The sequence below is a fragment of the Falco biarmicus genome, chromosome 9, assembly GCF_023638135.1.
Source record: "Falco biarmicus isolate bFalBia1 chromosome 9, bFalBia1.pri, whole genome shotgun sequence".
Classification (NCBI taxonomy): Eukaryota; Metazoa; Chordata; class Aves; order Falconiformes; family Falconidae; genus Falco; species Falco biarmicus.
Window position 1 is genome coordinate 27,074,039 of NC_079296.1, and position 27,124 is coordinate 27,101,162.

At 52.2% G+C, this 27,124-nt stretch overlaps 3 protein-coding genes across 11 annotated transcripts in view; 1 reads left to right on the forward strand and 2 right to left on the reverse strand.

Annotated features, from left to right (window-relative positions):
• Positions 1 to 3,341: 3,341 nt before the first annotated feature.
• POLL (DNA polymerase lambda) lies at positions 3,342 to 26,908 on the reverse strand. Of its 6 annotated transcripts, none has more exons than XM_056351063.1 (9): positions 26,830 to 26,908; positions 14,583 to 14,726; positions 14,028 to 14,325; positions 13,217 to 13,382; positions 9,748 to 10,071; positions 8,957 to 9,130; positions 7,879 to 8,007; positions 5,678 to 5,846; positions 3,342 to 5,289 (listed from the first exon to the last, which is right to left on the reverse strand). In XM_056351063.1, exons 2-9 carry the CDS (start codon positions 14,695 to 14,697, stop codon positions 4,925 to 4,927), a joined length of 1,740 nt encoding a protein of 579 aa, XP_056207038.1. In that variant the 5' UTR covers positions 14,698 to 14,726; positions 26,830 to 26,908; the 3' UTR covers positions 3,342 to 4,924. The 6 variants fall into 6 exon arrangements, with proteins under 6 accessions (XP_056207038.1, XP_056207035.1, XP_056207034.1 ...); XM_056351060.1 differs by lacking the exon at positions 26,830 to 26,908 and adding an exon at positions 23,834 to 24,674 and having other exon boundaries at positions 14,028 to 14,322; XM_056351059.1 differs by lacking the exon at positions 26,830 to 26,908 and adding an exon at positions 23,834 to 24,673.
• Positions 16,288 to 23,550, forward strand: DPCD (deleted in primary ciliary dyskinesia homolog (mouse)). Of its 2 annotated transcripts, none has more exons than XM_056351069.1 (6): positions 16,288 to 16,394; positions 16,669 to 16,749; positions 17,414 to 17,538; positions 18,362 to 18,536; positions 22,111 to 22,213; positions 23,348 to 23,550. In XM_056351069.1, the coding sequence occupies exons 1-5, from the start codon at positions 16,331 to 16,333 to the stop codon at positions 22,176 to 22,178; spliced, it is 513 nt and encodes a 170-aa protein (XP_056207044.1). In that variant the 5' UTR covers positions 16,288 to 16,330; the 3' UTR covers positions 22,179 to 22,213; positions 23,348 to 23,550. The 2 variants fall into 2 exon arrangements, with proteins under 2 accessions (XP_056207044.1, XP_056207043.1); XM_056351068.1 differs by having other exon boundaries at positions 18,362 to 18,495.
• FBXW4 (F-box and WD repeat domain containing 4) overlaps positions 26,250 to 27,124 on the reverse strand; it is a 62,306-nt gene continuing 61,431 nt past the window's right edge. For all 3 annotated transcript variants that reach the window (XM_056351067.1, XM_056351066.1, XM_056351065.1), the window contains one exon: positions 26,250 to 27,023. In XM_056351067.1, the coding sequence (XP_056207042.1) occupies positions 26,907 to 27,023 (117 nt within the window). In that variant the 3' untranslated portion in view covers positions 26,250 to 26,906. The remainder of the gene's footprint in view (positions 27,024 to 27,124) is intronic.

Genomic DNA, 27,124 nt, shown 5'->3' on the forward strand with positions numbered 1-27,124 from the left:
CTGTCCTGGCTGCACCCTCACTGCTAGAGCAGAGGGAAAGTCACTTGTCTACCAAGCACGAAGCCCCTGCACAGACCACCTCCATGGGATTGGGGTCAGCATCGCCCCACTCAGCCGGGGGGATGATCCTGGGTTGCCCGAGAGGGCACCGTCTCCAGGCTTTGCTCCTCCAGAGACAGGCTCATGCTCCACTAGAGGACATGGCACAGCACCCTGTGACATATGCATGCCATGTTCCCATCAGGGCAGTCCTGCCATCACCTGGGTGGACCTTCCCCCAGCCAGAGACCACCCGTGCTGGAAACAGGGACACGATACAGAGCATCGGTGCTGGGACCTGGTGCATCCCCTGCTGCATCCCTCACTCCTGCTGCCCACCGACTGCCAGGCAGGGCTCTCGCTCTGTATCCACTGGCCCTAAGGATGCCCCGCAAGGTGCTTGCCCCCAGCCAGGCCCCCCCTCGGCTGCACCCCAGCACCCCCTTCACTTGCACTCCATGCCGCACTGACGTCGCCCTGGCCATCAATAGTGCTTGGTTAATTAATTTGATGAGACCAGCAGGGACTGCACTTTGCATTTAGCGAACTTCTGAGAACTTCCAACCTCATCTTCATAATTGGCCTCATAAATTTGAGGAAAGAGAGAAATCAGCAAAGCCAGAAGAGTGCGGGAGGCAGGAGAGGCCCTGCACGCAGGCGGGCGGGCACGTGAGAAGTGACTCTATTCAGTGTCCTTATTTAATTTTATTGCACAGATCCATCTTCACCCGCCCCCTCCCTGCCTAGCCCTCTCCCTCCTGCTCTCCCTGCTGGGTTCACCTAATCATGATAAATTCATATTCATTTCCCTGCCTGCTCCGGCGGGGGGAGCAGCTCCCTTACATTCGCCCGGCTGTGCTGCCATTAGCAAATATTTACTCACGAATACGAAGCACCAGTGTTAGGAGCCAAATCACCCCCTCTGCACCCCTTTTTCCCTAGCTCTGGCACCCTCCTACCCCTGCACGAGGACAAGGACAGTGACTCAGGATGGGCGTTCTCCCTGCAAGGTAGGGAGCAGGGTGGGAAGAGCTGCCATAACGCTCAAAGCTGCGGTGACTTGGCCCAGGCTTTTTCTTCCTTTTACCCCGGGGGCCAGAAACTGCCTGACCCCATCTGGACCCATCTTGGGGGTGCAGACATTGTGGGGTGGGAGCCAAGGGCTCTGTGGCAAGAGCTGAGCATCTGTCCTGGCTCCCCGACTTTCCATTCAGTCTGTAAGTGCTGCTGCATTTGGGTTTATTTTTAATTTTCAGGATGATCAGACTCACAGCCAGGGAGGGCGGGAAGGGGGTGCACTAGGGGGGAGGAATAGCTGAAGCCCCTTCCTGGGAAGCAGGAACCAGGTGACACCTCATCAGAGAAGGCTAAAACCATCTTTGCTCACCCTGCATGCACCCATCCTGGGGGCTCAGCACCCACCCCTCCTCCCAGGCACCACCAGGAGCCCCATCCCTTGTCCTCCTTCACAAGTGTGGCACCCCAGGATTTAGAAGAGGCAGAAGGTGTGCTGGGGTAAGGGGGGGGCCAGGTCCTGCCTTGCTGCAAGGGCACAAGAGGGGTCTCAGAGGAGCATGTGGCCTCAGGGGATGCCAGGCTGGAGGTTAGCCCCTGGGCTGGGGTCTGCAAGTGACTGGGAGAATGGAGGGCAGGATTAGGGGCACGAAGAGGAGACTCGTGTGGGGCAGCTCCATCCCCCCCACGCAGGGGCTAGCCCAGGGCTGACTCGGCAGGCCGCAGGGTCTAGCCCTTTATGCTTCCTCCCTTGCGCCAGGACCAGGGAGAAGCAGGAGCCTTAAGGACCCAGAAACGTCACCCCAAGCTGCTCTGGACGAGCTCCTTACTGTGCTCCTTCACCTCCCGCACCTTAGCAAGCTGCACCCAGGGCGGATGGTCCCCATCCATCCTTGGCCCACTTGGCTGCAGCTGGCCACAGGAGGGGCCTCTGCCCCCTCCAGAGCTCCTGGGCAGGGTCTGCGGGGTGAGAGGGGACAGACGTCAGGCCCCTGCCCCCCCAGAGCAAGGGGCCGGCAGGACTTCTCAGCCAGCAGCCTCCACGTGGCAGACAAGCACTAGGGCCACCCTCCTGCCATTTCCCACACATCCCCACGTCTGGCCTCTGCCTTGGGGAAAAGCAGCACAAAGAGCAGGGCCAGGGCTTTGACGTGCTGCTGCAGCACCTGTTTGGCACCAGAGTGTGAATTGCGACCCTGGGAGGGTGCGGGGGGGCTGGTGACAAAGGAGAAGGAGCTGAGGGCCAGCAGTGCCACATCTCCCACATCTCCAGCGATGTCCCCAGCACGTGGCCCTGGTGACAGAGGCAGGCCCAGCCCTCCAGGAACAGCTCAGCCCGGCATCTAGAGGTGGAGGCAAACCTGTGTTCACCAAGGGGCCAAGGTGAGCAGCTCAACACTCCACTCCCTGCCCCAGCCCAGGCAGAAATAGGCCTGTGCCCTGTTCTGCTAGGACAAATCCTCCAGGATCATCCTAGCAGCACTGCAGGAAGGAGCCCCCACCCAGCCTCCCTCTGGGGCTAAACTATCCCCAGCCCTGGACAAGGCCTGTTGTGGCCCTGCACAGCCAACCCAAAGATGAGGACCCCCCTTCTCTCTGGGGCTGGCCCCTGGGCCGCACAGCCCTCCTGGCAAGAGCGTGCCAGACCTCCCAGACCTTGGTCTGAGGCTGGCACTCCCACTCGCTCCTCGATAACCCAGCCCAGTCCTCACTGGCTCTGCCCCAGCAACCTCTGTCCTTCTCCGGCTTCTCCATCTCCCTTTTGAGCCAATCGTTCTTGCTGCTCATCTCCATGTGCTCCCCTGGCCTCCAGGCTGTTCAGATCCCCTCAGACAGCCAAAGTACTTCCATGCTCAGGACGCTGAGCTGCGGTCCCAGCACAGAACAGGAGACAGCAGCAGCCAACTCCCATACCCCCTACTGTTTGATGAATATGGTAAAGCTGACAGCAATCCCTCCCTGACTCCACACCTGAAGCAAGAGCTCAGCCCAAGGCTCAGAGCACGGGAATTGCTCCTTCCTCTGGGCACGGCCAGCCCCAGCTCAGCCCCAGGGCCAGCTGGATGCCAGGACAGAGCCAGGTCCTGCTCTGCCATGGGAGGATGGTGGCCAGCAGCTCCCTGCCCTGAGAACCAGAAGTGGTGATCCAACAGCGGGAAGGTCTCCACAGCCGCCTTCCTGCCTGTGCTGAAAACAGGGAAATGGGCTGACACAGGAGGAGCTCCTCGTCAGCCAGAGGGAAAAGTCCCAACAGTTGCAGGGCAGAGCAAAATGACAGAGATGCCAAGGAGAAAGAGAGAAGGAATTTATTATACTTCACATTTTGAAGCACTGAGACATGCCAGAAGACATAAATTTCCATCAGGTGTTCAGCAGAAAGGCTGGGCTGACAAACGACACTTCCGCAAGCCAAGGCCTCCCCAGCAAACACCCCAGCCCCACTGCCGGTGCCCAGCAGCCACGCCTGACAGTGCAGCAGGGAGCTACGCAAACCCGCCGGGTTTAATGCCCCTGTGCCTGCCCCAGCAGCAAACACGCATCTTGTCACTGCAAGTGACAAAGACACGGCAGAGTGCAGAATGGAGGCGGCCTGGTCCCCCACAAGACAAGTGAGTGGGAGGCCAGGCCAGGCCCAGAGAATGGCCAGAGCGAGCCCCAGGGCCCTGGCACAGAAACACCCACCACGGCGTTCCCTGGCAGCCGATGCTGCAGAGCATCACCTCCGCCAGGAGGAACCACTGCAATACCTGTCAGAGACAGAGCACTGGAAGTCTCTGGGTAATTCATCTGCAGAATATACAATAGCTGAGGTTTCCTGAGAAATAAAATTCACTCCCATGGAACTGACTGGGCCAGCCACATGTACATGCATACACACACACACACACACACACACTTTCTCTGATCAAAGACCAGGTGACTCCACGGCTTCCACAGAAACAAAGTGGGAAATCTTTGCTTTGCCCAAATTAGAACTATCTCCTCATGTTTCTCTCTGCCCCTGTGCCTCCCGTGGACAGCCAGCCAGCCCTGCTGGGTTACATTCAGTGTCATTACATTCATTCAAACCCTTCCTGAGCACAGCTGCCCGAGCTGTGAGGTCCGGTCCTCTCCTGCACCGAGAGGAAAGGAGCCCTTGGGGCCAGAGCAGGGGATCACCGCTCTCTGCGCTGGAGGATCCTTGGCATACAAGAGCCACTGAGAGGCAGCAGGCGCAGCACTTCAGGCCCCTACGCCTCTCTCAAGGTTTACCTGGCACCAGGGGAAGCTGGTGGCAGTCGCAGCAGCCTGGCCCTGTGCAGCGAGACCCACCAGAGGTCACAAGTCAGCTCAGATAGAGGAAGGACACAGTGGCAATACAGGGTGACGCTTCACGATTCTCACAGTAGCAGCTGCCAGCAGCAATGAGAAAGGGGGAAGGCCTGTTCCAGGGCCAAGCTGGATGCCTGCTGCCTTCATGCATAGCTCAGCACAGAGATTCTGGGGTGTCTGTGCTCAGACACAGAGGAAGATGCATCCCACTTCCCGTTTCCAGGCACTGGAAGGGGCTGGATCACAAGGCTCTGCAGCCCAGCCTTCTGAAGCTTCCCCAGGGAGAGCAGGGCCAGAGTAGCTGATGGGCAATGAGCCCTTCTGGTAGCCAGGAGTGGCCTGCGGCATCAGGCAGCACTTCCAGTGTCGTTCCAGCCCACGGCCTCTGCTAGGTGAAGCCACACAGCTCTGCCAGCAGAGCCCCATGCTTGCAAGGATCCCCAGTTTGCTGGGGTACGTTCCCCAGTCTGCAGTCACCACAGAGCAGCGTTGGGGAAACCAGCACCCTTCGGAACAGCAGTACAGCAGCGGGCCCAGGGTGCTGGGTGACAACTGGGTGTCACCAGTCCCGTTCTGAGGGCTCCCGGTAAGGCAGCCCCAGCTGAATGAAGACATCTTTCTCAGTGGGAGTGGGCAGAATATGACCAGATGCCACCTTGACGCCTCCAGGGCCTCGCACCACAGCTGAGCTGAGGGCATGCTCTGACAGGCTCATGCCCTTGGTCTTGGCCAGGGCCCGCATGGAGCGGTTGAAGTGAGCCGAGCCGGTGAAGTAGAGCAGGGCACAGGCAAACTCACTGTAAGGCACCACGATGATGTCAAGTCGGCGGTGACGCTGCGCTGGCCCAGGGAGGCGGCACACCCCCAGGTACTTCTTCTGGTCACCATTGTCCTCCTGACTCACCAGGTCATCCGTAAGGAAGCCTGGAGAGAGAGAATAGGCAGAGGGGAGATGGATGGTAGAGACTGACACCACCCCCCTGAACTCCCCACTGTCCAGACAGACAGCAGCTGAGGTGCCTCATAATGTGCTGTGGGACCCCAAGGACAATGCAGCCTCAGCTCTGACAGCATCCACAGACCGGAGAAGCCATGCTGAGCTGCAGTAATGCTCCTTAAAACTGGCTACGGAGCTGCCAACTGGAGCAGGGCCAGGACCAGGGGCAGTAGTCTTAGGAACTTACAACACGTCCTGTCCTTGGGAAAAGCAATCACCTGCCCTTCAGTGAATGCCATTCACCGCACTGCCTCCTCAGCCTGGCCACGCTAAGAACAGCTTCGAGCACCATGTGCCAGCCCCCAGCCCTCTTACCACTCCTGTGGAGGCTGTCAAGCAGCTTGCTGAACACCCCACGGTGAGACTGTCCATCTGGGTGAGTGACCAGCACATCCACGTCTCCACAGGTGGGCTTCCCCCGACGGTAGGAGCCACACGCCACACACACGAGCCCAGGCTTCAGGGCCAGGGCAGCTTGTCTGACCTCCAAGAAGAGAAAGAGGGATGAGGAGTCAAAGACCAGTCTCTTCATACCCTTTCCATTGAGGCAGAAAAGCACCCTGTGCTGCATCTCCAGGGTCTCTACACAGAGCAGATACTCAACACGCATAGCAAACTGCCTCACCAAGGAGGCTGGCCTGCTGTCAGGAGCCACATGAGCTGGGGTGGCCTCCACCCAGTCCTGCAAATGCCTAGCCCACTGCCACACAATACAATGATCTACCATGGTGCTACCATCAGCCATCAGCTCTTGGGGGCACTGGGCTGGAGCTGGGTTGGGACAAGCAGGAAGATGCAGCAATGCCGAGAAAGCAAAGTACAGCACAACCTTTCAGAGCCTTTGATTTCTGAGTCAGCAGGACAGAAGAAGTTTTCCAGCTCTCCTGTGCGCCAAGAGGGCAAGGCTCACCAGCTCTGCTCACAAAAAGAATCAGTTCAACACAGGATGGTCACAGGTCCTGTTTCAGAAGGAGAGATGGGCTTACGGAGAGCCTCCCCAGCAGGACCCAAGACAGCAGAAAAACTGCGAGTGTCCCTTGGAGTCCACTCCTGCCAGGAGCTCTGCCTTTGCAGGACAGCTGAGCTTCCTGACCCGAAAAAACCACAAATGTCCCAGCATTTTATACCAAATGGCTGCCAACATGCTGCTGCCAGCGATCAGACACATATAACCACAACTTCCCCTAACGCAGCCACCTCCAGGCTGGACCTCAGCCCCTGTGTTGTGCAGACGGTGCTAATTCTGATGGCTTCATTTATTAAATGCTTAAGAAAGGCTCCCAAGTCCTTGGACAGGAATGAAGTATCCTTGGTCTGATTGTGCCAATCACCCTGCTGGCAGCAAATAATTAGGGGCTCAGCAATTCCCTGTGACGAGGCCATCACAGAGGCTGGGGTTCAGGAAGGCAGTGTCCATGCCCACAGCCCCTTGTCACTCTTGGGGATCATCCTTCATTAGCAAGAGATAAACCCATTAACCTTTGCCCCAGAGGTGCTCCAAGAAGCCAGAAGCCTTTCTCATGCTGAGCAAGCCCTCCTCTGGTGCCTTTGCTCCCTTCTGGCTTTAAATGAAGATTTCTAGAAAACTCCCAGCCCCACCCAAGAGCTTGAAAGCTCCTCAGATCTCACTGTGACAGGCAGCACAGACAGTGACTAATCCCTCATTCTCTCTCTTGGGCCTGGATCAGAGGTGTGTGTGTGTGTGTGGAGGGGAGTGCAGTAATCCCATCAAGATAACAATAGACCCACCCCCAAGAGCCAGCTCCTCGACCCATACTGCCTGGGAAAGGGACCACTCACCACCAAAATGACTAATCCAGCACACGGGACTGACACCCCAGCAGGAGCCTGGCAGAAGTGTATTCTTTGTGGCCAGGCCCTGTGGCCGAGTGACAGAGTCACGCTGGCTGCTGCTTCCATGGTGATCAGAGAGCACAGGGGTAGCATGACAGTGTGTCCCCCAAGCTCTCTGCTCACATTAGGGTACACTGGCTTAGCACCCTATCATCCTGGAGTGCCATGGCATATTAGAGCAAGCAGCACCCATCTGCAACCTGGCTCCCCTTTGCTTCCAGCAAGGATATCTGTGCTCTGTTTCCCCACTACCAACCAGATCACAGGGTGCTCACAGCTTCTTCTGGAGAAGCAGCACCAGGAGACAGCTCAGGGGCCTTGGCTGAAAACACACATCTCTGAGATGATGAGCGACAGGAAAAAGGAGCTGGGAACCTGCTCATCCCACCATGCCACACGCAGCCTTTTTCAAAGCAGTGTCTAGAACTGACGCTTCTGACACATCCTCCTCCTTGCCAGACACTCAAACTGAACCTTCCTAAGGGGCTAAGTAGGTGCCTTGTGGGCCCAGGCCCAAAAAGGGTCCCCCCAAGCACTGACCCTGCTCAGAGGAGAAGCTGAAGAGCTCAGCTACAACAGTGCGGGACATTTCCACAGCATGCACCCTCCTGTCAGGTCCCATCAGGTACTCCCCTTTGAGGGCCCAGGGACAAGCTACTCACAGTCTGTTCTATTTCTGCAGCTTCCTCCCGAGGCATACGTTCCAGGAAATCCGTGTAGTGCTTCAGCCCCACAGCTTGCTGGCTGGTGAGAGTTGCCTTCGTGCTAATATCATCCAGTGTCCGGAAACCCTAGTGCAGACCATGTGATGATATTCAAACACCTATTGAGAATTTGTTCTTCGAATACTTTCAATCAAGATTTGGGGAGACTGTATTTAACCTGTCTCAATTTCAGGCCACTCACAGCTTCTGAGATCACATGTAGAGATCACTTAGGGCCTGGTTCCTAAAAGAAAGGATTTAGGCAATCCCACTACCCACGCACAGGTCTAATCTCCACCCCACAATGACTTTGAATCTTAACCTGACAGAACACTACTGTTCTTAAGGCACTATGTTCTTACAGCTTGAAGAAAAACAAGTAATGCAAGATAAAGGAACAACACCCACAATATCCCAGTGAGGGAAAGCCTACAGCACGAACACAACTATATTTTTAAGACAGCAAAGAATCCAGTCGCAAACCAAATGCTACAGGAAACCAGGCTTCATCAGCTCTGTGCTCAGGAGACAAACTCTTTTTAAAGAAGGAACCCACCAAGTGGGCTGGGTTGCTCCTGTTGGCACAATTAATTCAGCCTCATTTTCACAGCTTCCAGATAAGGTGGATAGCTGCTCTGACAGCTACAGGAGCCAGCCAGGCTAACAAGCCAGCAACTGGATCAGGAACTTTCATGGCCAAGATGTTCTGGTTCAAGCCTGGCTCTTAGCAGTGTCACTGCCACAAGCAGTATAAGATGAGCTCAAAGCAGTGACACTAATGACACAGGCAGTGTGTGCCCCGCTCCCTTTGTCCTCTACCCTCACCTAAACTCAAATGTTCAGCCAGGTGCACTCCATTCACCCCAAACACACCCACAATGGGACCCAGCCTCATAACTCCTCCCATAAAACCAGAATCAAACCCCATCTGTGGATATTGGCAATTGGAAACTAAATGTACAAGTAATTCTCCAACATTCAGCAGCAGTCTTCAAACCCCAGTCTGAAAACCTCTTGGGAAAGGTACTAAACTTACCTGCTGATACCACATCTGAGCTGTCTTGACCCCTGCTCCCCAGATGTTGGAAAACAATTCCAGCACAGGCACACTCTCACTGATGTGATCCAGCTTGCGCAGATGCCCACTCTCCAAGATCTCCAGGATCTTCTCTGCCATCCGCTTCCCAATCCCAGGTATTTTACAGGCTTCCTAGCAAGAAAACAGAGCCACTACTGGAAAAGCAAAGATCACAGAGAAGTTGGGGAGCTGCTATCCACTCGGAGCCTGGTTAGCCATTTGATCAGTGATTGATAAGTGGCAGGACTAGTTCTGCCTGATGGTCTCCATTCCAGCCCAGGCTTACATAGTCTACATTGATTCAGTGCCAAGTGGAAAAGGACAAGCGTGCAGAACAGTCCTGAAACACTAACATACCGAATGGCTGGATTGTCACGGTCAATAAGGCTCAGATCCAGTTAGTTTGATATATTATCCTGAATGGTGGCCAGTTGCTGATGCTTAAGAGGAAGGTGAAAATGTCCCTGCATTGTGCCGGGGGAAGGCATTTATCTCATGAGTGCTCAGAGCTGGCCCTAAAAGGCTCGGAGTCCACTTTTTTGCTGTTCTGAAAACACTACAAAGGGCCAACGAATCCCAACTCGCACTTGCTACACAACTTCCATCAAAAAGTCACCACACGGGCAGGAATTCCCAAGGCCTGAAGATAAGCTATTGCATGTACAGAAAGAGGAAGGGATCTGGCTCATAACTAGAGCTAGAGTGCTGGGTCTATCTCCCTGCTCCACCACCCTGGGAAGGTGTTTTACCTGGTAGGAGGTGACTGGTTTGTGGTAGCTCTTAAGTGCATTGATGGCTTTGGAGTAGCCCAGAGCTCTCCACTTGTCCCCCTGGACAGAGTAGGCCTTTGCCAGCACTTCGAGCTTCTCTGTAATGCATTGGTTGTGATTCTCCTTCTTGCTGTTGGAGGACTGGGCACAAACCCACTTGCTGGCAGGCTGGGCCACTGCGGAAGAGCTGTCACTGGTCTCCTCTGATGATTTCACAGGGTAGCAGCCAGAAATCAATGCTTCCAGGTCTCCCTGGGTGACACCAGCATCTTCTCCTTCACTGTCTTCATTATCAGAGTCTTTCTTTAGGGAAAGGTAGAAAAGAAGCCATGTGAGAATAAGTGCATACCTCACATTATGTCCCCCTTGGCACAGGCTGCTCCTGAGAGTAGGAAGTCAGAGCACTAACCAACCCGCAGGGCACACAGTGCTCAAATTGCCGTCTCTAGAACCGATTGGTTATATAAATACCATAGCTCTTCACGCCTCAGGCGACACATGCACCCCTTGAAGCTACATATGCCCCCCGCCCCCTGAAGCTACATGCACATCTCACAAAGCAAAGGAGACTAGAGATTGCTGTCCACCAGTGATCCAAGCACACATGCACCTCCTACTGCCAAGCCCCTGAGACCTAACTGAAGACAGACACTGGTTAAGTGAGCAGCTGCTGCCAGTGGCATGGTATGATGGTGCTGAAATCCCTGACTGCAGGAGATCCCGTCTCCCTGCTCCCACTGGGAAACATTTCACTGGTCTGGTGGCTGCATAGACACATCTCTCACATTCAGACTCTGCACCTTCCACCCCATGATGCAGATGACAGGAGATAGGCACTGAACTCTGTTTTCACATTACAGATACAAAATCTTAACAGGGTAGTAAACTGCAACCCCCCCCATTTTCCCCATGGCTATCTGCAAGAGAAAAGGGGGAGGAAGGAATGACACAAAGGACTCCACATTCCTCAGTGACAGAAGAAAGAACCAATGTATACATTTGCTGATACCCTCAGCATTAGGATGCCTCTGTGTAGACTTAAGAAACAATGAGCCTTGGCTTCAGGTAACGAACAAAAGAGGATCGAAGTGGGAAGCTGCACAGAGGCTTTGTAGACTGCTTTGCTCACTGGGGTCTCCCATATAAACACAGAAGTCCACGAAAATACAAGAGCTTCTGGGCTGTGGAAGTAACCCTGAATGGCACAGGGCTGTTTGGGGTCAGTGAGCCATTACGTGTGGCACAGAAGTCCTGTTAGGAGTTTCTGCAAAGCATCAACCTAGCTAAGTCAGAGCCATATCCTTACAACCTCTGGTTTTGCTGGCTAAGGACGTCTGGAGACCTTTGCAGAGATGCAGAGCTGAAGTCTCTACCTAGGCAGAAGAGGCAGGATGTTTTCCTTTTGTAATCTGGTTTTACAAGTCTGAAAACTGGGTCAGACTGAGGATTTGATAGACTAAAGCAGTTTTATTCGCCTTGAAACCATTGAAACACAACTCCCTTAAGACACTGTTCCCTCTAAGGGCAGCAAAGCCTCAGAGGGTTCAGATTGGTTGGTAAGCCCCTTGAAAGCGTTCAAGGAGCATGTTATCCAGCCATAATGCAAGCAACTCTGCAGCTGGAGCATGCAATTCTGGTCCTCTCGGCCAGCAGTGTCCCACAGGTGAAACAGCACATAAACCCTTGACTCTCTATGCTTCACCAACAAAGCTGACAGACCCTTCACAACCATATGTGCAAAACCAACTAGTCCCATTAGCTTCTAAGACATTCCACGATCCTACAACATCTGAATTGCTAGAGCTGGGTGAGACTGGGATGTGCACGGTTTGTCTGGAGCACAGCACAGGTGCCAGGACAGCAGTTGAAGCCCAGTAGCTGAGGCAATACAAGCACTTCAGAGGGAGGAAGGCAGCCTGGGGTAACAGCCCCAGGGTTCAGCCAGTGACTAACTGGCACTGCTTGCAAAGGCTGCCTTGCAGAAAACTACTGCAGCCAGAGGCCAGTCACAAAGCGGTTGCTACAGTCTGACTGGTAACAGAGTTTCCTCTGAGGCGTTTATATTCAAATGCAGCCCGTGCATTTGTTCAGTATGAAACACGGGCACACTCATCATCTCCCAGATAAAAAACATCCACCCAAGCTAGAAAAGACTCTGTCCTTAAATGAAGGCTACTTCTAAGCTGAGGTTTCAGCTTGAGTGTTGTAGCTGGGTCTCAAAAGTGGTTGGTACCATCTTTACAGGATATCCCCCATGCATTCTCCTCTCCTCCTCAAACTCACATAGTCCTAAGCTCAGGACAAGGGATTTTACTGAAATGGCTACAAATATTGTTTTGTGCACTGACTAACAGGAAATATCATTGTTGAGGGGATTTAAAAAGAAAAAAAGGCAATAAAGCTTCAGACTGCAGCAGCTGTCCGACCACTGAAAGTAAATGCGAGCAGAAAGCAGGGCAGATACCACAGGATCTGTAATAGTACAAAAGATCATCTCCCATTAACTGTGAGACTTGTTAAAAATGATTGCCACTAAATTAAGAGTTACAAGAAACAGAAAAGATGGGGTAACTGCAAAGTTGATGTGGTTAAGAAGCTGCCAATTCTGCCTATAGCACACTGCATAGTAAATCTAAGGAGAAAAGATTCCCCCCTACACATATTCAAGAGAGAGCTTAAAACAAAGGAGCCCTTCAGCAGGCTGCCAGTTAGGAAGTAACTGCAGGGTTTTGTGAAACAGAATTTGGGACTGTGTTAGGAAATAGATGTCAGAATTATGAGGAAGCTGCTGCTTTAAGAGGTCCAGGGTAACTTTGCTACAAATAAGTTTTAAATGATGCCAATGCCCAAAAACAATTCCGCAAACTTGAGCAAAAATACACAGAAAGGAAAGAAAGCTAACAGCAAGTTGGAGAAGCCGATTCACAGCAGAGGCCACTAATAACCTAACACAGATATTTTAAGCACACCACCACAATCGTTTGAGTGGCAACCTGATCCACTACACACGTCTGAACAGGGTGCTTGCCAGGGAGTGGAAAATGGGTCAATATGGCTCAGGGAGGAACATGGGATGAAGTATCAGAGACAGCTTCCTGAAAGGGAGATATTCTCAGCCAGGGAACATTCCTCAAAAGGATGCAGGGGAAACATGATCACCAGGGTGAGCCTTGGCCTGATCAGAGCACCAGGACTGCTTCAGCTGGAAATGTTCTGATGGGGACAGGAATTAAAGGGGTGGTGTTTCTACTTTTAACACCTAAGAGGAACAAAGAGAAGCACTAACCATGTTCACAGCCCGAGTCTGCCAGCACCAACCCACTGAAACATTCAAATACCTTCCCTTTGCTGAGAAAATCTGTCATTGTATCCCAGCAGGGATGCTCTTAGCCAGGGAAAGCAGCATGCAAGATCTGTTCACAAGAAGGGGCTGTGCAGGAAGCCTCACCTCAGCCAGCTGCTGCTGTCCAAGGGTGCCCAGGCCTCGTTGCAATGAATCCTTCACCTGTGCTTCAGTATTTGTTTCTGCTGCTCCCTTCTCTGCTGGGTGCTGGATCTCTTCACTGCCCAGGACCTGCTGCTGCTCTTTCTGCAGTTCTCCCTCCTCCAGGTACCTGCCATAGATCAGATGCTATAGAAGGAGGAGGACTTCAGAAGTTTGACTGAGAAACCTTTCTACATGTTTTGGGCTGGAGCAAACCACCCACACAAATTATGCTCTTTCAGATCACAAATTACTCTGGTTTTGGCTCAATTCCCCAGTTGCCATCCACCTCACTGACCTAAAACTTTCAATCCTATCTATTTCACTGTTAGACTCTTTCTTCAAAAGTTTGCCAAAACATTTTAATCCTAACCTGTGGCTGCCTGCTGCACCATCCTTTGTTTCCTCTTGTACCTAGTTGTAAACTCTCTATTCTTCATCTGCAATAAGGAAGAAATGCCATTTAATGCTCAGTGTTTTTAAAAGAAATCTCCTGTTATCACTGATGGATTAGGACTAGATGACTTTAGCACCTGTAGCAAGTGACAGGATGCCTGTTAGCACTTCTGGGCTCTATTTCATGTTTTGCTACCCCACAAAATGGGAACTGGTCACAAAGTCACTAAATTTCATGCTCTGTATGGGGAAAAGTGACTCTGAGTTGCACCCACAGGAGCAGCAAGGAGTTACAGCCTGAGCAGAGGTCAAATTTTAGTGCTGTTCAGCTTAGGATAGAAGTACTGCAGGAAGGAATGACAGTGTGGCATTTACATACCTGTGAGGGATAGAGATACCATAGCCAGCGGTACTTAGCAGCTTCTGGTCTCTAATGCAAGCACTTAGCCAGGATGCCTTCACTAGCTGCAACCCTGAAGGGAGCTTGGTTAACTTAAGGAGCCGAAAGGCCCGATCACAGTCCATGTCTTCAGCCACAATGACATGCGTCACCTCCGAGGAGAGCTGGTTGCATACAACACCCCCATTCTGGACAATCTGCTTGTGGAAGATCTCCGCCCTGGCTTGGCCAATGCCAGCTTGCAACACGTAGATGGTGACTGGTTCCAGCCACTCTGCTGAGGAAAACACACGGGCAGGAGCTAAGTGACAAGTGAAAGTGTCCCAAACCAACAGCGCTACATATCTCACATCGGACTTGATGGCACAAACAGTGGCAGGCAGTCTCTGGGGGGCACCAGCTGGACATACCAAAGCAAGGTATCTACAGAAAACACACTCAGGGGCCAGAAAAAGCCTTTTGGGGAACAGCACCTCCAGTTAACAAGCTGGGGTAAGAGTATTATATTCCACATCATGGGCACGCAGGACTTACCCTCAGGTATCTCTGTTCCTTCCCCTTTTGGGATCTTCGGCAGGACACTTTTCCCTGGGTCACGCCTCACCTTCTTCCTCTTGGGAAAGGCTTTGACAATCCCTCGTGGCTCCATGGGCCTAGTGGGAAGTTCAGCTGCAATTGCTGAATACCAGCAAGAAAGAGGGAAATTGCTTTGAACAGTGTTATACAATCATAACTTAAGATTTGCTCATTTTGCTGTCTTTGTTGGTTTGGAGGGTTTTTTTGGTTGTTGCATTGTTGTTATGGTGTTCCAAAAATGCTCACCCTGAGGAAGGCACCTGGAAACAAGAATTACCACCCCGAGGTCAGAAAAATCGAAGCTAGAAACCACCACAAAGCCACTTAAGATGATCCTACTTGAACATCTTAGAAACCACTAAAGCTGAGTTCTCATAATAGAAAGCATTCAACTACTTCACGTTTTGAAGCTCCCTCCTGCCCAGCCAATAGAAGCAACTTTATTTTCCAGATATTTCTTAAGCACATTCCCAAGAGGGAAATGCCTCGCCTGTCAGGGCTGAAATCCAGTCACCGACGGAAAGAGATAAAGCAGCTGATTGACACCAAGTGTTTCATATAGCCACAGGAGGAAAACCAACAACCTGGCTTCAGTTAGAAATAGGAAATTAGTAAAATTACCTATTTAAAATATATTTTTTTATATATATATATATAATATATATATAAATAATTATAAAAAAGCCAAGTTCAATACATCTGTAGCTTTACCATCGCAAGCCTTGCAAAAGCGAATTTTGGAGCTTTAACTACTGGCCCAGGCTACCAGGGAGTTTGTTTTTCCATAGTCCAAACAAGCGCTCAAATCACTGTACATCCCAGCAGTTCCTTCCACCCGACGGCAGCATTAAGTCAACGCCAACTTGGTTTCTTCTCTGCACGGCACTTTGTGTTCTGCTTAGAGGTTTCTCACGCACCAGCCAGGACCAACCTATTACATTAAGCCTGGAGGAGCTGAAAATGTTCCCACCTGTCTGTATCTTCTCCCTGTGGCCACCTTCTCATCCAAGCATTAAACACAACCCTCAGCTGGACTCGAGTCCTTGCTTCTGTGAGGAAGAGCTCCGTTTCAGGGGAGAGGAAACCCTGCTACATTTCTATAATTCCGCTTCACAGAAACTTGTCCATTTTCAGGACATTTTGAAAAAAAAGGTCCTCTGAAAACAGTAATGCTTTCTATTAGACAAAGAAAAAAACCCTCACCAACCCCTCAACCTCTCGGCACTTGGAAAAGCGTTTTTCCACGTAGTGTTTTAACTTGTCAAAGACAAAACACTCGTGCCAGGTACCACGTTCGCCTTGCCAGCGTCCTCGGGCCGAGAAGGCTTCAGTGCCACCAACCCGGCTCGCCCCAGGCCCAGCAGCACCCAGAACCTCGGGGGCAGCAAACAGCCCCCCAGAAGCTCCCGGCGGGGCCGCGGCCGGGGTCGCCCAGGCCCAGGGGAGGAAGATGGCGGCGGCCCGGCCCGGCCCGGCGGAGGGCGGCAGCAGGGCCGAGACCCCCCACGCCGGCGGGGGAGCAGCCGGAGGCCACCCGCGACCCCCGCCCCGAGGAGGGAAGGGCCTCCCCAAGCCAGACGGGGATCTCCCCACAGCCGGGAGCAGATGGGCCCCGGGGCCGCGCTCACCTACGGGCCGGGGCGCCGGGAAGTGCTTCCGGGTGGCGGCCGGAAGTGTCCGTGTTGCCGTGGCGACGGGGCCCGGCCATGGCGGTGCCGAGCTGGCTGGAGAGGCTGCGGGCTGCCAGCAAGACAGCGCTGGTGCAGGACGGTAACGGCGGCGGCGGGACGGGGTAGCCCCCTCCTTCCCCCTGACGTGTTTTGGGGTGACTGCGGTGAGCGGGCAGGGGGAGGAGCGCTCCCGGGGCGGCCCTGCACCGAGACAGGGCCCCGGGCGAGGACACAGGGCCGTGGGCGCGGGGACACGGCCCTAGACGGTGGGACGGCGCCCCGGCCCAGAGCATAGGGCCCCAGGGAGCGGGACAGAGCCATACACCCAGGGCTGGGTTATTCCTATTTACCCTCACCACCTGCCTTGCCTCTAGGGAAGCGGAAGATCCACTACCTGTTCGAGGATGGGAAGGAGATGGCGGAAGAGTACGATATGAAGACGAGTCAGTTAGTGAGTAAGTGGTGCTCTCAGCTGGCATGGGTTGGGACAGACCGGCAGCACGCACAGCAGCAAGTCTGCACTCTCAGGACAGCGGTGCTGAGAGAGATTTGCCTGGTTGGGAAGAAATCGCCGTTAAATATTCTGGCAGATATGCATGCCTGTAGCTGAATTTTGTAGGGACAGAAGTATGGTTCAGTTTGGGCCCAGGGCTCTCTGACTTCCATGGCATAGCAGACCCTGCTTTAGCCCAGGATCTCTCCCAAACAGCTCATCTGTCACAACAGACTCGGATGGACTAAATGGGATTGCAATCTTGCATAGCCAGGCACCGAGGCTGTAGCACATGCTAGGGTGAAGCACACTTTTTGGTAGCTTCTGCAACCAGACAAGCAAGGTGTCGGTTACAGTTCTTGTCAAAAGCCACATCAGCTGTGGCACAGCACCTGTTGCAACCCCACAATGGCTTCAGCACCAAGTAGCAAACAGAGAGGCACTCGGTACTGTATTTCTGACTTCAGGAACAGGCCAGCTAACAGATGCACTCACACCAAAGTGGAAATGACTGGAATTAAGATATGTATCTTCGTATCATCCCAGTGTGCTGGGCAACTTTGACAGTCATTTGCTGGAGGAGTTCTTATAGGGCAGAACAATGAAAACTCTTCTCCCTTCCACAGGTAGAAAATGGCGAGAGAAGAACACACTCGGGGGCTCCGGCAAGTGGCAGGTTGAAGTAGGAGAGCCAGCCTCACCGCTCCTGGGAGCACTGGAATCAGAACTCATAAAGGAAAGCAGCTCCAATGTATGTAAGCGACTGCAGGCACGACTGCACCTAAAACTACCTTGTCTTGTGGTTACAGCAGTAGTTGGTAGATCGCAGGTCATCTGCAGCCCCAAGAGACAGCCTTAACCTGCCCAGTACTCTACTACCAATCATCCCAAAGCTGCGGGGCTGGGTAGAAAGAAGGCATAGCTTAGGTTCTTTTGGAGTCTTCAAGGGATTTATAGTTTCCTTAAGTAGAGAAACTTCACTGCTGTGTTGGCCAACTACTAATCTGGCTTCCAAAAAGAGTAGGCTGAAAGGAAGGACAGTGCCAGGACAAGGCATTGGATGGGAAGCCAGGGCAATGACAATGGAAGGCTGACAGAGGCAGTGCATAGCAGGCTGCTCCTTAACATGGTAGAGCCTGTTTCATCTTCACATCCCTCTAGCTTAGGGGGCAGATGGTTTAGTCTCTCACCATCTTTTCTACAGAGCTGAAACACAAGCGCAGCCCTGCACAGCAAATTGGGGCAGAGCCAGGACTGAATCCAGCAGGTCCCTAGGATAGGCAGAGCTCGGTATTTGGTTGCCTGTGAGGAAGAGGCCCTGTTTCCCTGTAACCCTGTACTGCAAGACTCCCTTGCTGAACAATTTCAACTTCCTACAAGGAGGGCAGGCAATGCCCAGGGTGAAAGTGCTAGGAAAGTGCTGCTCAGGCAGTTTCTTGAGTCACTCCCTAATGCTCCAGTGTGAAAGAGCAGCTACTCCCACCTGGAGCTTCTCAAGCTAGTACAGGAGGAAGGGGACAGGGAGGACAGAAGAGAGCTGGAGGGGCCTTACTAAAGGTACTTGTTTGCTGTAGCCTGTCTTCGTGAGGAAGGATACCCTGAGCAGCTTCCAGTGGCGGATCCGTAACCTGCCCTACCCCAAGGAGGTCTACAGCGTCTCCATGGAGCAGGAACAGCGCTGCTGTGTTGTCCGGACCACCAACAAGAAGTCAGTAAGGACAGCACTGCCAGTGCTGACAGACCCTTGGGGTAGGCTGGCACAGGGGGCAGGCTAGTGATTACACCAGGGGGTTGTCCTCTTTTGCCTTCTATCCCTAGTGTGCAGGGGCTGAGGTGCCCCACCTCACAGCTGTGGGTCTTCTGCTGTCCAGTTTGCACTCCCAGCTGCCTCAGACACGTTATAGTAAAGCCCCTCAAAGTCTATGCTGGCCTTTGCAAACTTATCTCATGGTTCCAGTAGCATGTGTTTGCACTGTTCTTTCCCATGTCACTCTCTTAGAGAGATAAAGAGCCCTGCAGACCTTTTGAAGCTAGAGCATCCCGTCTTCTCTCTCTGACATAATACTTTGATCTAGTCATTTTATCTCAGAATGCATGGAGCTGCAGGATTCAACAGGTACAGCAAAGTTGCGGGCATCCAGGCAGACAGATCTCCCTGCATAAACCTGCCCTGTACTCACAATGCCAATGACATGATCTAGAGGTAGCAAGAAAGGCAGACTGAGCCTGGAAAGGAAACACCTCAAATTTCTTTCAGCAGAATATTATGATGGGAGGAAAACAAAGAAAAGGCCTTTAAGCATCATCTTCTACTGAGTCAGTACATGGCATCTCTCATGGTATGTGGCACACACTTGTGCCCCAAAGCATTTACAGCCTCCATGAGATAAGCCAGAATGAGCAGTAGTATTCCGAAGAGATAGCAAGGAGCAAGTATTAGGAGCCCAAGGGAGGATATTGGAAGATAAGTGAAAGCTATTTACAAACTGGGATAATACACCGGTATGGAAAGCTGGGGAGGCTGCTCTCTGCTTGCCTTCCCTCTCCAACATTGCTGTAGAACAGAGAAGGATCAGATTCCTGGGTAAAATCAATCAAACCCAGCGTTTCCCTATGTGCCCCCTGCCTCTTTAAGCCACTCTTGGTCGCTGGCTGTAGGTGGCGCTGTTGGCAAAGAGCTGCCCCACTTCGGCTGCCGAACGCCTCGGGATCCTCCCAGTCCCACTAACGGTAGCGTGTCCGTGGGACCTTTCTTGCCTGCGTGGGTGCTGCACACTTACAACGTACCACTGAGGCTTCACCCGTGCTCTGCCTCACTTCAGGATTTTTTGTACCACTCTCAGGAAAACAGTAGAGTCCCCTACAAGTAGTTGACACCTACACACTCATAGGCTTGCATCAGAGAGAGTTGAAGGGCATGACATCAGCTCATGATATGGAAGTTAAGGGCTTTTAGAATTAAAGCTGAAAGTCTCCTCACTGGGGACAAGAACGATTTTGCTGTCAGTAGAGAGCGGGGACAGACTCCAGCACCAGAACACTTAGTACAGGCTCCAGGATATCTTGTATCATTTCTCCTGGGTCTCGGCCAGGGCAAGGCACCACTCAGCAACTAATTCCAAGATAGCAACAAAGGCATGGAGTCCACAGAGAAATCGCACATCACTACGGGAGAGAAAGGAAGCCTCGGAGCCTCTCCAGCCCTTGGAAGTCAGCCACGCTGCTTCTGAGCAACAGAGCTGTGCTGACTGCCAGCCAGAGGCTCAAGCAATGGGATGGGTTGCCAAGTCACTACTGAGCAGTCAGCTCTAAATTCTCAGCATACCAGTAGCAGTTTTCCCTACGGCTGACAAAAAGTGGGTTTCCAGTAGGAAAGTAATAGAGGTGACTTCACATATGCACTGTGGAACTCGGGCCAGGACCCAGGCTCGCAGTGCAATACTGCCCTTGGCCATGGGGTGAGAGGCGAGGGCAGAGAATCTGCCTGCCTCAGCAGCGATAACCGCCCACCAGCTACCTTCCCAGCCCAGACAGGAGCTCTTCACTTCCACCAGTCCCTCCCGTTCCCTCTGGCCACGGCAAGAGCTGCTCAAGTGGGATTTGCTTAAAACCTCTTGCTGTAAAATAAATCCATTAAACTAAACTCTAAAAACAAACCCAGAAAGCCACCTCCCCAAATGCCAAACCTGATTCAATTATTGTAGCAAGAGGCAGTGGTAACGTTAGGAGGAGGAGGGGGTGGCCAGGCAGATCTGGTTTCCTTTGATCTTGTCACAGATTTTAGTTTGAGGCCAGCCAAAGCCATTCTTCTCCCCTTCTCCTTAGTCCTGGGGCAGCAGAATGCTGCTGTTTCATTGATGACTCCCAAGGCCCTTTGAAACAGTGGTTTTTTTCTGTGTACTGCTTTTTTTTTTTTTTGTCTAATCGGTAAGAAGTTAACACTTCCTTAACATGTCTTTGTGTTCATCTAATCTCTGCTGTTTAACCTTTGACATCTCCCTTATTATCCATGTCTGCCACCTTTTCCAAATACCGACAGCAGTGACAACACAGAACGGTTTGAGCCCTGCGGTAACAAGCTGCATACATTCCTCCCACTGCACCAGGAGAGCCATTTGCCCTTTGTAGCTGTTTTCACTGTGGCTTGGAAAATAAACTGCAATTTGGGCAGAGGTAGCTACAGAGGCCAAGCTTCACACGCAGCCAGCTGAACGGAGAGGAACCCCTCATGGCATGACAGCAGCTGCTGCCTATTCCCACTCTGCTCAGGGCACCTCAGTACCAGCTACAGGCCAATCCCTTGGAGAGGATTGGTCAGGAGAGTGCTGAAAGAGCTTAAGAACCCAGCCATGCTTCCAGGTGGGCATAGGTCCACCAACTAGTGTATTTGGTGCAGCCCCAGAAAGAAGCAGCAGATGCAGGGCAAGCCATGCCAAGTCTCAGGCAAACACAGATGCAGGTCTACAAGGTTCTGGTCCCAAAGTCTTAGGAAATCTTTTAGCTGCCTAGACAGCTTATAAGCCCTACAGTTCTGAGACATATCCCCTTTCCTTCATACTGAGCGTAGCCCAAGGTCTGGTCAGTGGAGACACACAGGCTGGATGGGGATCTGGGAAAAACCTTTCTGTCCTCTGCTTGGATGTGAGAGGTGGTCTGGGGTAGAGACCAGGGCAAGAACAACTAGGGGAGCTTGGAGTGCAGAGGAGCCACCATGGGGGCTGCATGGAGAAGCTGCTGAGCAGAAGCTGAGGTGACTGAGCAGCTACACCTGGAGCTCTGTGCCCAGGGGCATGCCTGAGCACCACTGTGCCACCAAAGGAGGAAGTTGTCTAGGAAGTACAGCAAAGGCCAAAAAGTCGGGTTTAGGACAGACTGCGACACAAAATAATGCATCACTCAGCAAAATAAATTGCAGGGCACAAGAGATTTGACAGCTGTTTTGACAAGAGTTAGTGGGAGCTGGTACTTAGAGGGAATGAGAGGCCATGAACAGGGACAAAGACAAGGGACACCGCTTGACAAAGACCTCTTGGTAGGGCTGAGTAATCTGGCATTACTCAAGGGCAAGATGGAGGGACCAAGGCTGCTCTCACACACCAAAGCCCTTCAGGACTTTGCCAGCTCTGATCTGGAGGTTTTGTTCAGTGCTCCTGCCAGCCTCAGGGCACCAGTAGGCACACAACATGGCAGTGTCCTGCTGCCAACCCTGACAGGTCTGTTGTCCTCATCTATGCCTTGTAGAACAGCTCTTCATAGCTCAGCACTGCTAGTGGGGGAATAGGAACCCCACTTTTCTTATTTCTGTCTTCTCTCTCATTTGTAGGTACTACAAGAAGTTCTCTATTCCTGACCTGGACCGATACCAGCTGCCCTTGGATGCAGCTGCCCTGAGCTTTACCCATGCCAACAACACCCTGATCATCACGGTGAGGTTTTAGCCACAGAGAACAGCACTTTGCCCTTCTTTTTATGTCCACAAAGAAGTTAAAGTTCTTACACATGGGGAAATGAGGCAGAGCAGGGAGATCTGCTGAGGGTCACTGATGAGCCCCCTTCTCTGTCACACAGTCAGTGGAAGTTTCAGATTACACGAGGCATGCTGACACTAGCCAGGACAGCCTGGGCTTCAGCAGGGGCCCTGCTCGCTGCTCAAGGTGACTTGCAGGTGGAAGAGTGTCTGTCATGCCCTGTTTTCCATGTATCCCCTCCCTCAGGCCTGAGCAAGCCTCCGCTCTCAGTAACAGCAAGTTTCTCTTGCCTCAGAACTCAATTGTTAGGAGTCCAAGGACCTGCTGCACTTAGAGGTCTCTCAGTCTTAAAAAAAAAAATCACCTGCTACTTTGTGTCATAGAGGACACATGGTAGAAGTGAGAGACTAACCAAAGGTGTACTTACTACTTGTTGCAAGGAGCAGACGGAGGCAGAGATGCTTTGGAGCAGCAAGCTCTTGTCGTCTTCTTCAATGTAGAAGTCAGCTACCCAGAAAGCATCCTCTCCAAGGGGAACCTTGCAGCAGAGCTGCAGATGCATGTGCAGAGGAAACAGGCCAAGAGGAGCACCTTGAGCCCTTTTGAGCTTCTGTTTGCTATGGACAAACCTTGCCAAAAAGCACCTGCATCCACCACTGAACTGCAGCTGGGCGAGGGGCCTCCAAGGGGAGGACAGAGGAACCGCAACTCTGTCTGCCTTTTTTTAAAAAAATGCATATTTATATATATATATATATATATATAAAAAACATGTGCGAGCATACAGTCAGCAAGCACACCAGGAATCTGCATGACACAGCTTGCCAGGATATTCCAGAGGGGTTGGTGGGGGCCAGGACTCCACACCCAACTGGAAAGTTTTACTTGTACTGTAAAAGACACTCCAGATCTTGGCAATTGTCCCTAGTTTGATAGCACCACCTCTCCAAACAGGCTTTGGAGGCAGCTGCTAACAGAAAGGCCTCCCTTGGCAGGAGGGCCCTAGCTGCGCTGGTAGCACCTGGCACTAGTTTGTCTGCTTGGAGCAGAGGCGGAACAGGAGTGCTAAGGGCATTTCTCTCTGTCCTACAGTACCAGAAACCAAAGGAGATCCTGGCTGCAGAAGAGCAGCTGCAGAAGGAGCTGAAGAAGATAAAGGCAGCTAACAATGGGGATGGTGACTGCAAGACCCAGTAGGCAGTGGCTGCTAAGAGGCAGAGGTGGTGGGGCAGCGCTCTGGTACAGTTCATGGTATTTATTTTGCCTTTTCTAATAAAAGTTAGTCCTGTTGTTAATAGAACTGTTTGGAGGAATCTTTGTAGGCCCAGGGAGACAGCAGCGGTTGATCTCTTTAGTGCCTGATCTGCTGATTTACGCAGACGTGCGATCCTTACGTGCATTGTGGAAAGCTGCAGCATGCAAAGGAAGCATACTGCAGCCACAGCCAGGAGCCCTCTCCCTGTCTTCCATGAGCAAGATGAAAGCTGGGTAGTTCCCCTTGGGAATTCCCTCCGTCTGCCACCACCACTGAAGGCAGTAACATCTGGAAAACAAGAACACCCTCCTTGCACCTCTTACCTGCCTGGGATGTGCTTGGAAGCAACTCCCTCCTGTGCTGTTGTGCAAGGTCCTCCATGCAGTTAGAAGGATGCTCTGGTGACCCTGCTATCTCTGCAAACAGCATCAAGGCTCAGACCTGAACGGGCACAGTCTGTGAAATAAGGTGAAGAGGAAGACACCCAACTGCTTCCTTCCCGCCAGCCATGCGCAACATGACGTGCAGAAGGCAGGCATCTGTGCAGAGTGCAGAAACCGAAATGCAGCTGCCTTCATTTGCATGGCATGGAGGGGAAAGTGGTGAGAGCGGCCACTGGCCAGCTCAGGAGTAACAGTAGCACAGCCCTCCCGTAAGGGCATAAATGTGGCCCATCACAAACCTCATGGCACTGACGGTACCCCATGTACGGGGACAACCCCAGCAGTGCCACTTTAGCAGCTCACCCTCCAACCAGCTACTGTCTCTACCCTGCATCAGCCACCCCTGTGCTTGGATTTCTGCATGTCCTTCCACCCCAGTTCATACTTGGACAGCTCCTACGCAAAGAAACCCTACTTTTAAGTGAGCTGGTCACAGGCTCCTAGCATAGCTCCCTTGATGACTGTTTTCGCTAGGAAAAATCCTTAGAGCCTGGGTAACATCCCCAGTTAGAGCCCCACTGCTGGGTGGCTCCAGGACCCACCTGCATAGTCCTCCCAAGACAACGGAGGCACCATCGACTGGCACAGCTCATCAGAGCCAGTGCACCAGCCTCATCTGCAGCTTCCCCGTTCCCCATCATCACCTGAGATGTGAGGGTGCATCCTTCTACCCACATGGCACCACCATGGGGCTGCAGCTCTGCTCCAGGCTTCAGCCAGGAAGAACCTAAAAGCACAGGACCCACCGACATGGGCTGCAGAAAAGAAATGGCAGGACTGGAGCAGCAGCATTGCAGACAGGCCTGACATGGGAGGAGTCTCCTGCATCAGTGACACTTGTTCACCTGCTCAGCTGACATACTCATTCCTACCCTGGGCCTTGCCCGAGTCCCAGTGCAATAAAAAACTCCTCCCACCCCACAGTTACTCTGGTTCCTTCACAGCCTCTCCCTGGAGACAGTGCCAAAGACATTTAATATTTCCATCCCTCCCTCCCAATTTCATTAAAAGGACCTGTAACACACCAGGACCTGAGAAAAACCAGACCTCCCCCACTCCCAAGCCCTACCAGCTCCCTCTATCTCATGCCTAATTGCTTACCTAAAAAGCTCTCTTTGCATGCAGAGCCTGAAGTGCTCCAAGCAATATAGCAGCAGTATTTAGCAACCCCTGATGCAAAGCACCACCTTTTCAGCAACAGCTCAGCATTACCAATAACCCAGAGGACCCCCCAGAATCATTATTTTGGACTAGCAGTCTTTGGGACCTACAGCTCTGAGCTGATGGAAGATTGTTCCAGCCACGGCATCTTTTTACAGCAGCAGATCATTGCTTGGGGCACTCGGACATTAACTCTCCTGCTTACACAAGGAGAACGTGTAGCATCATGATAGCTAGAAGGGAGCTGGCAACAAACAGGCACAAGTGGCAGCAGAGGAACAGGCACAGATCAGGAACTGTTGATGGGGAGCTGTGCTGGAAAGATCCTTGTGAGAATGTGATCCTGCAGCAAAGCCACGCCTTTAAATTACTTTGCGCCCTGAGCTGCTGTCTCACATCAAGGTGAGGAGCTGGTTGGGTCCACTCCCTCCCTGCTCAGGCAGGAGCTCCAGCAAACATCCTTGTCCAATTTTTATGTATCGTAAGGGAAGAGCAGCCACTTGACAGTGGAAATGACCTATTAAGCTCTAACAAGCCCCATGCTGGGTGCTTCACCCTAAAAGTACTCCCACTTTGTGATACCAAACCTCTCCTTTACCCATCCAAGATACCAAAACTCACAGCCAAGCAGGGTTCATGCACCTCCTTCCCCAAAGAGGACCAGATTCCTGACACTGCTGCATTCACCCACAGCACATTCATCCACAGACATCCACATTCACCCAGACAGCACAGAGCATGCTGAAATCTATGGTTGTTCTGAGACCCAGCTGAGGTGCAGAATGCTGACACAAAGAGGAGCAGCCCACTTGGATGTGCTTACAAGATCCCCAGCAAATCACATCAAGGCCTTGGTGTTTGCGCTGTTTCAGTATGATGATTCATTATGCAGCCAGCAAGCAAGTTGCAGAGCCTACTTTTTGAATTTTGTTTGAAAAAAAATTTACATGAGATCCAAGATCCCAGGAGCTACCTTCAACACAGGAGCATCACACGGTCTAACCAGGGAGAGAGATCTATTAGACATGTAGACAGCATCTGAAAATAGGCCCACTCTCCTCCACCCAGCCAGGCCTCTGCAATCAGTGGGTAACATCACAGCCCCTTTGGAACTTGAAACAAAATATACAGTCTCTTTTGTTTCCCTTCAGAGTTTTATTTAGCAAAACGCGACTGTTCAGCCCTGCCAAGTGCACAACCCGACCTGACGGCCAGCTTGGGGAGGCGTACACTGAAAGCAGGGCTGGCTCTGCCTTTTAGCTCAGTTCTTGTTCTTGGCTGCAAAGGACAACACAAGCAGCTGCCAAGAGAGCAAGCGCAGGTGAAAGGTGGGCCCCGCTCCAGACACCTTTCCCTTCCACCAAATCAGTCCACCCCACACACAGCCTAGACTTGCTTCACATGGCTCAGAGCCTGGCTGATCTCAACCTGACCAGCACACACAGCTGACAGGGCATCCCAGCTCAACTTGCCCCTCAAATGCTGTATCCACAGGAGAGGAAAAAAAAAAAAAAAAAAAAAAAAAGAACAAAAAAAGAACACAGTTAATAAAACAAACTCTGACTTGCACAAAATAAAATGGGTAAAGGACAATCGGCCTTTATATCCACTAATAGGCAGGTAAGGTTGAGAAAGTCTGGCCCTTTGGGCTCTCTTCATTGTAGCTTTCTGGCAGGCAAAAAAATCCCTTCAGAAGCCCTAGGGGCCACTCTCACCTTTCCTGCCCTGCGATTCCCTGAGCCAAGTATCAACTCTGCTGAGTTGGGGTGACCAGAAGCAGCTGTGGTGCCCTTCATGGGGCTGTGAAGTCTAGGACGTGCAAGGCTGATGCCAGGGCAGCATACAGATGGGTAGTACTGAAACGGAGGCAGTACACTGGGCTGCTGGTGGGCGAGGACAGGTGGAAGCTCTGCAAGAAAATAGGAGAATCAACCTTTCAGAGAAAAGGCCATCCCAAAGACCCCAACCAGTGTTACAGAACCAAAGGCCAAGATGTGAGAGCAAAGCAGG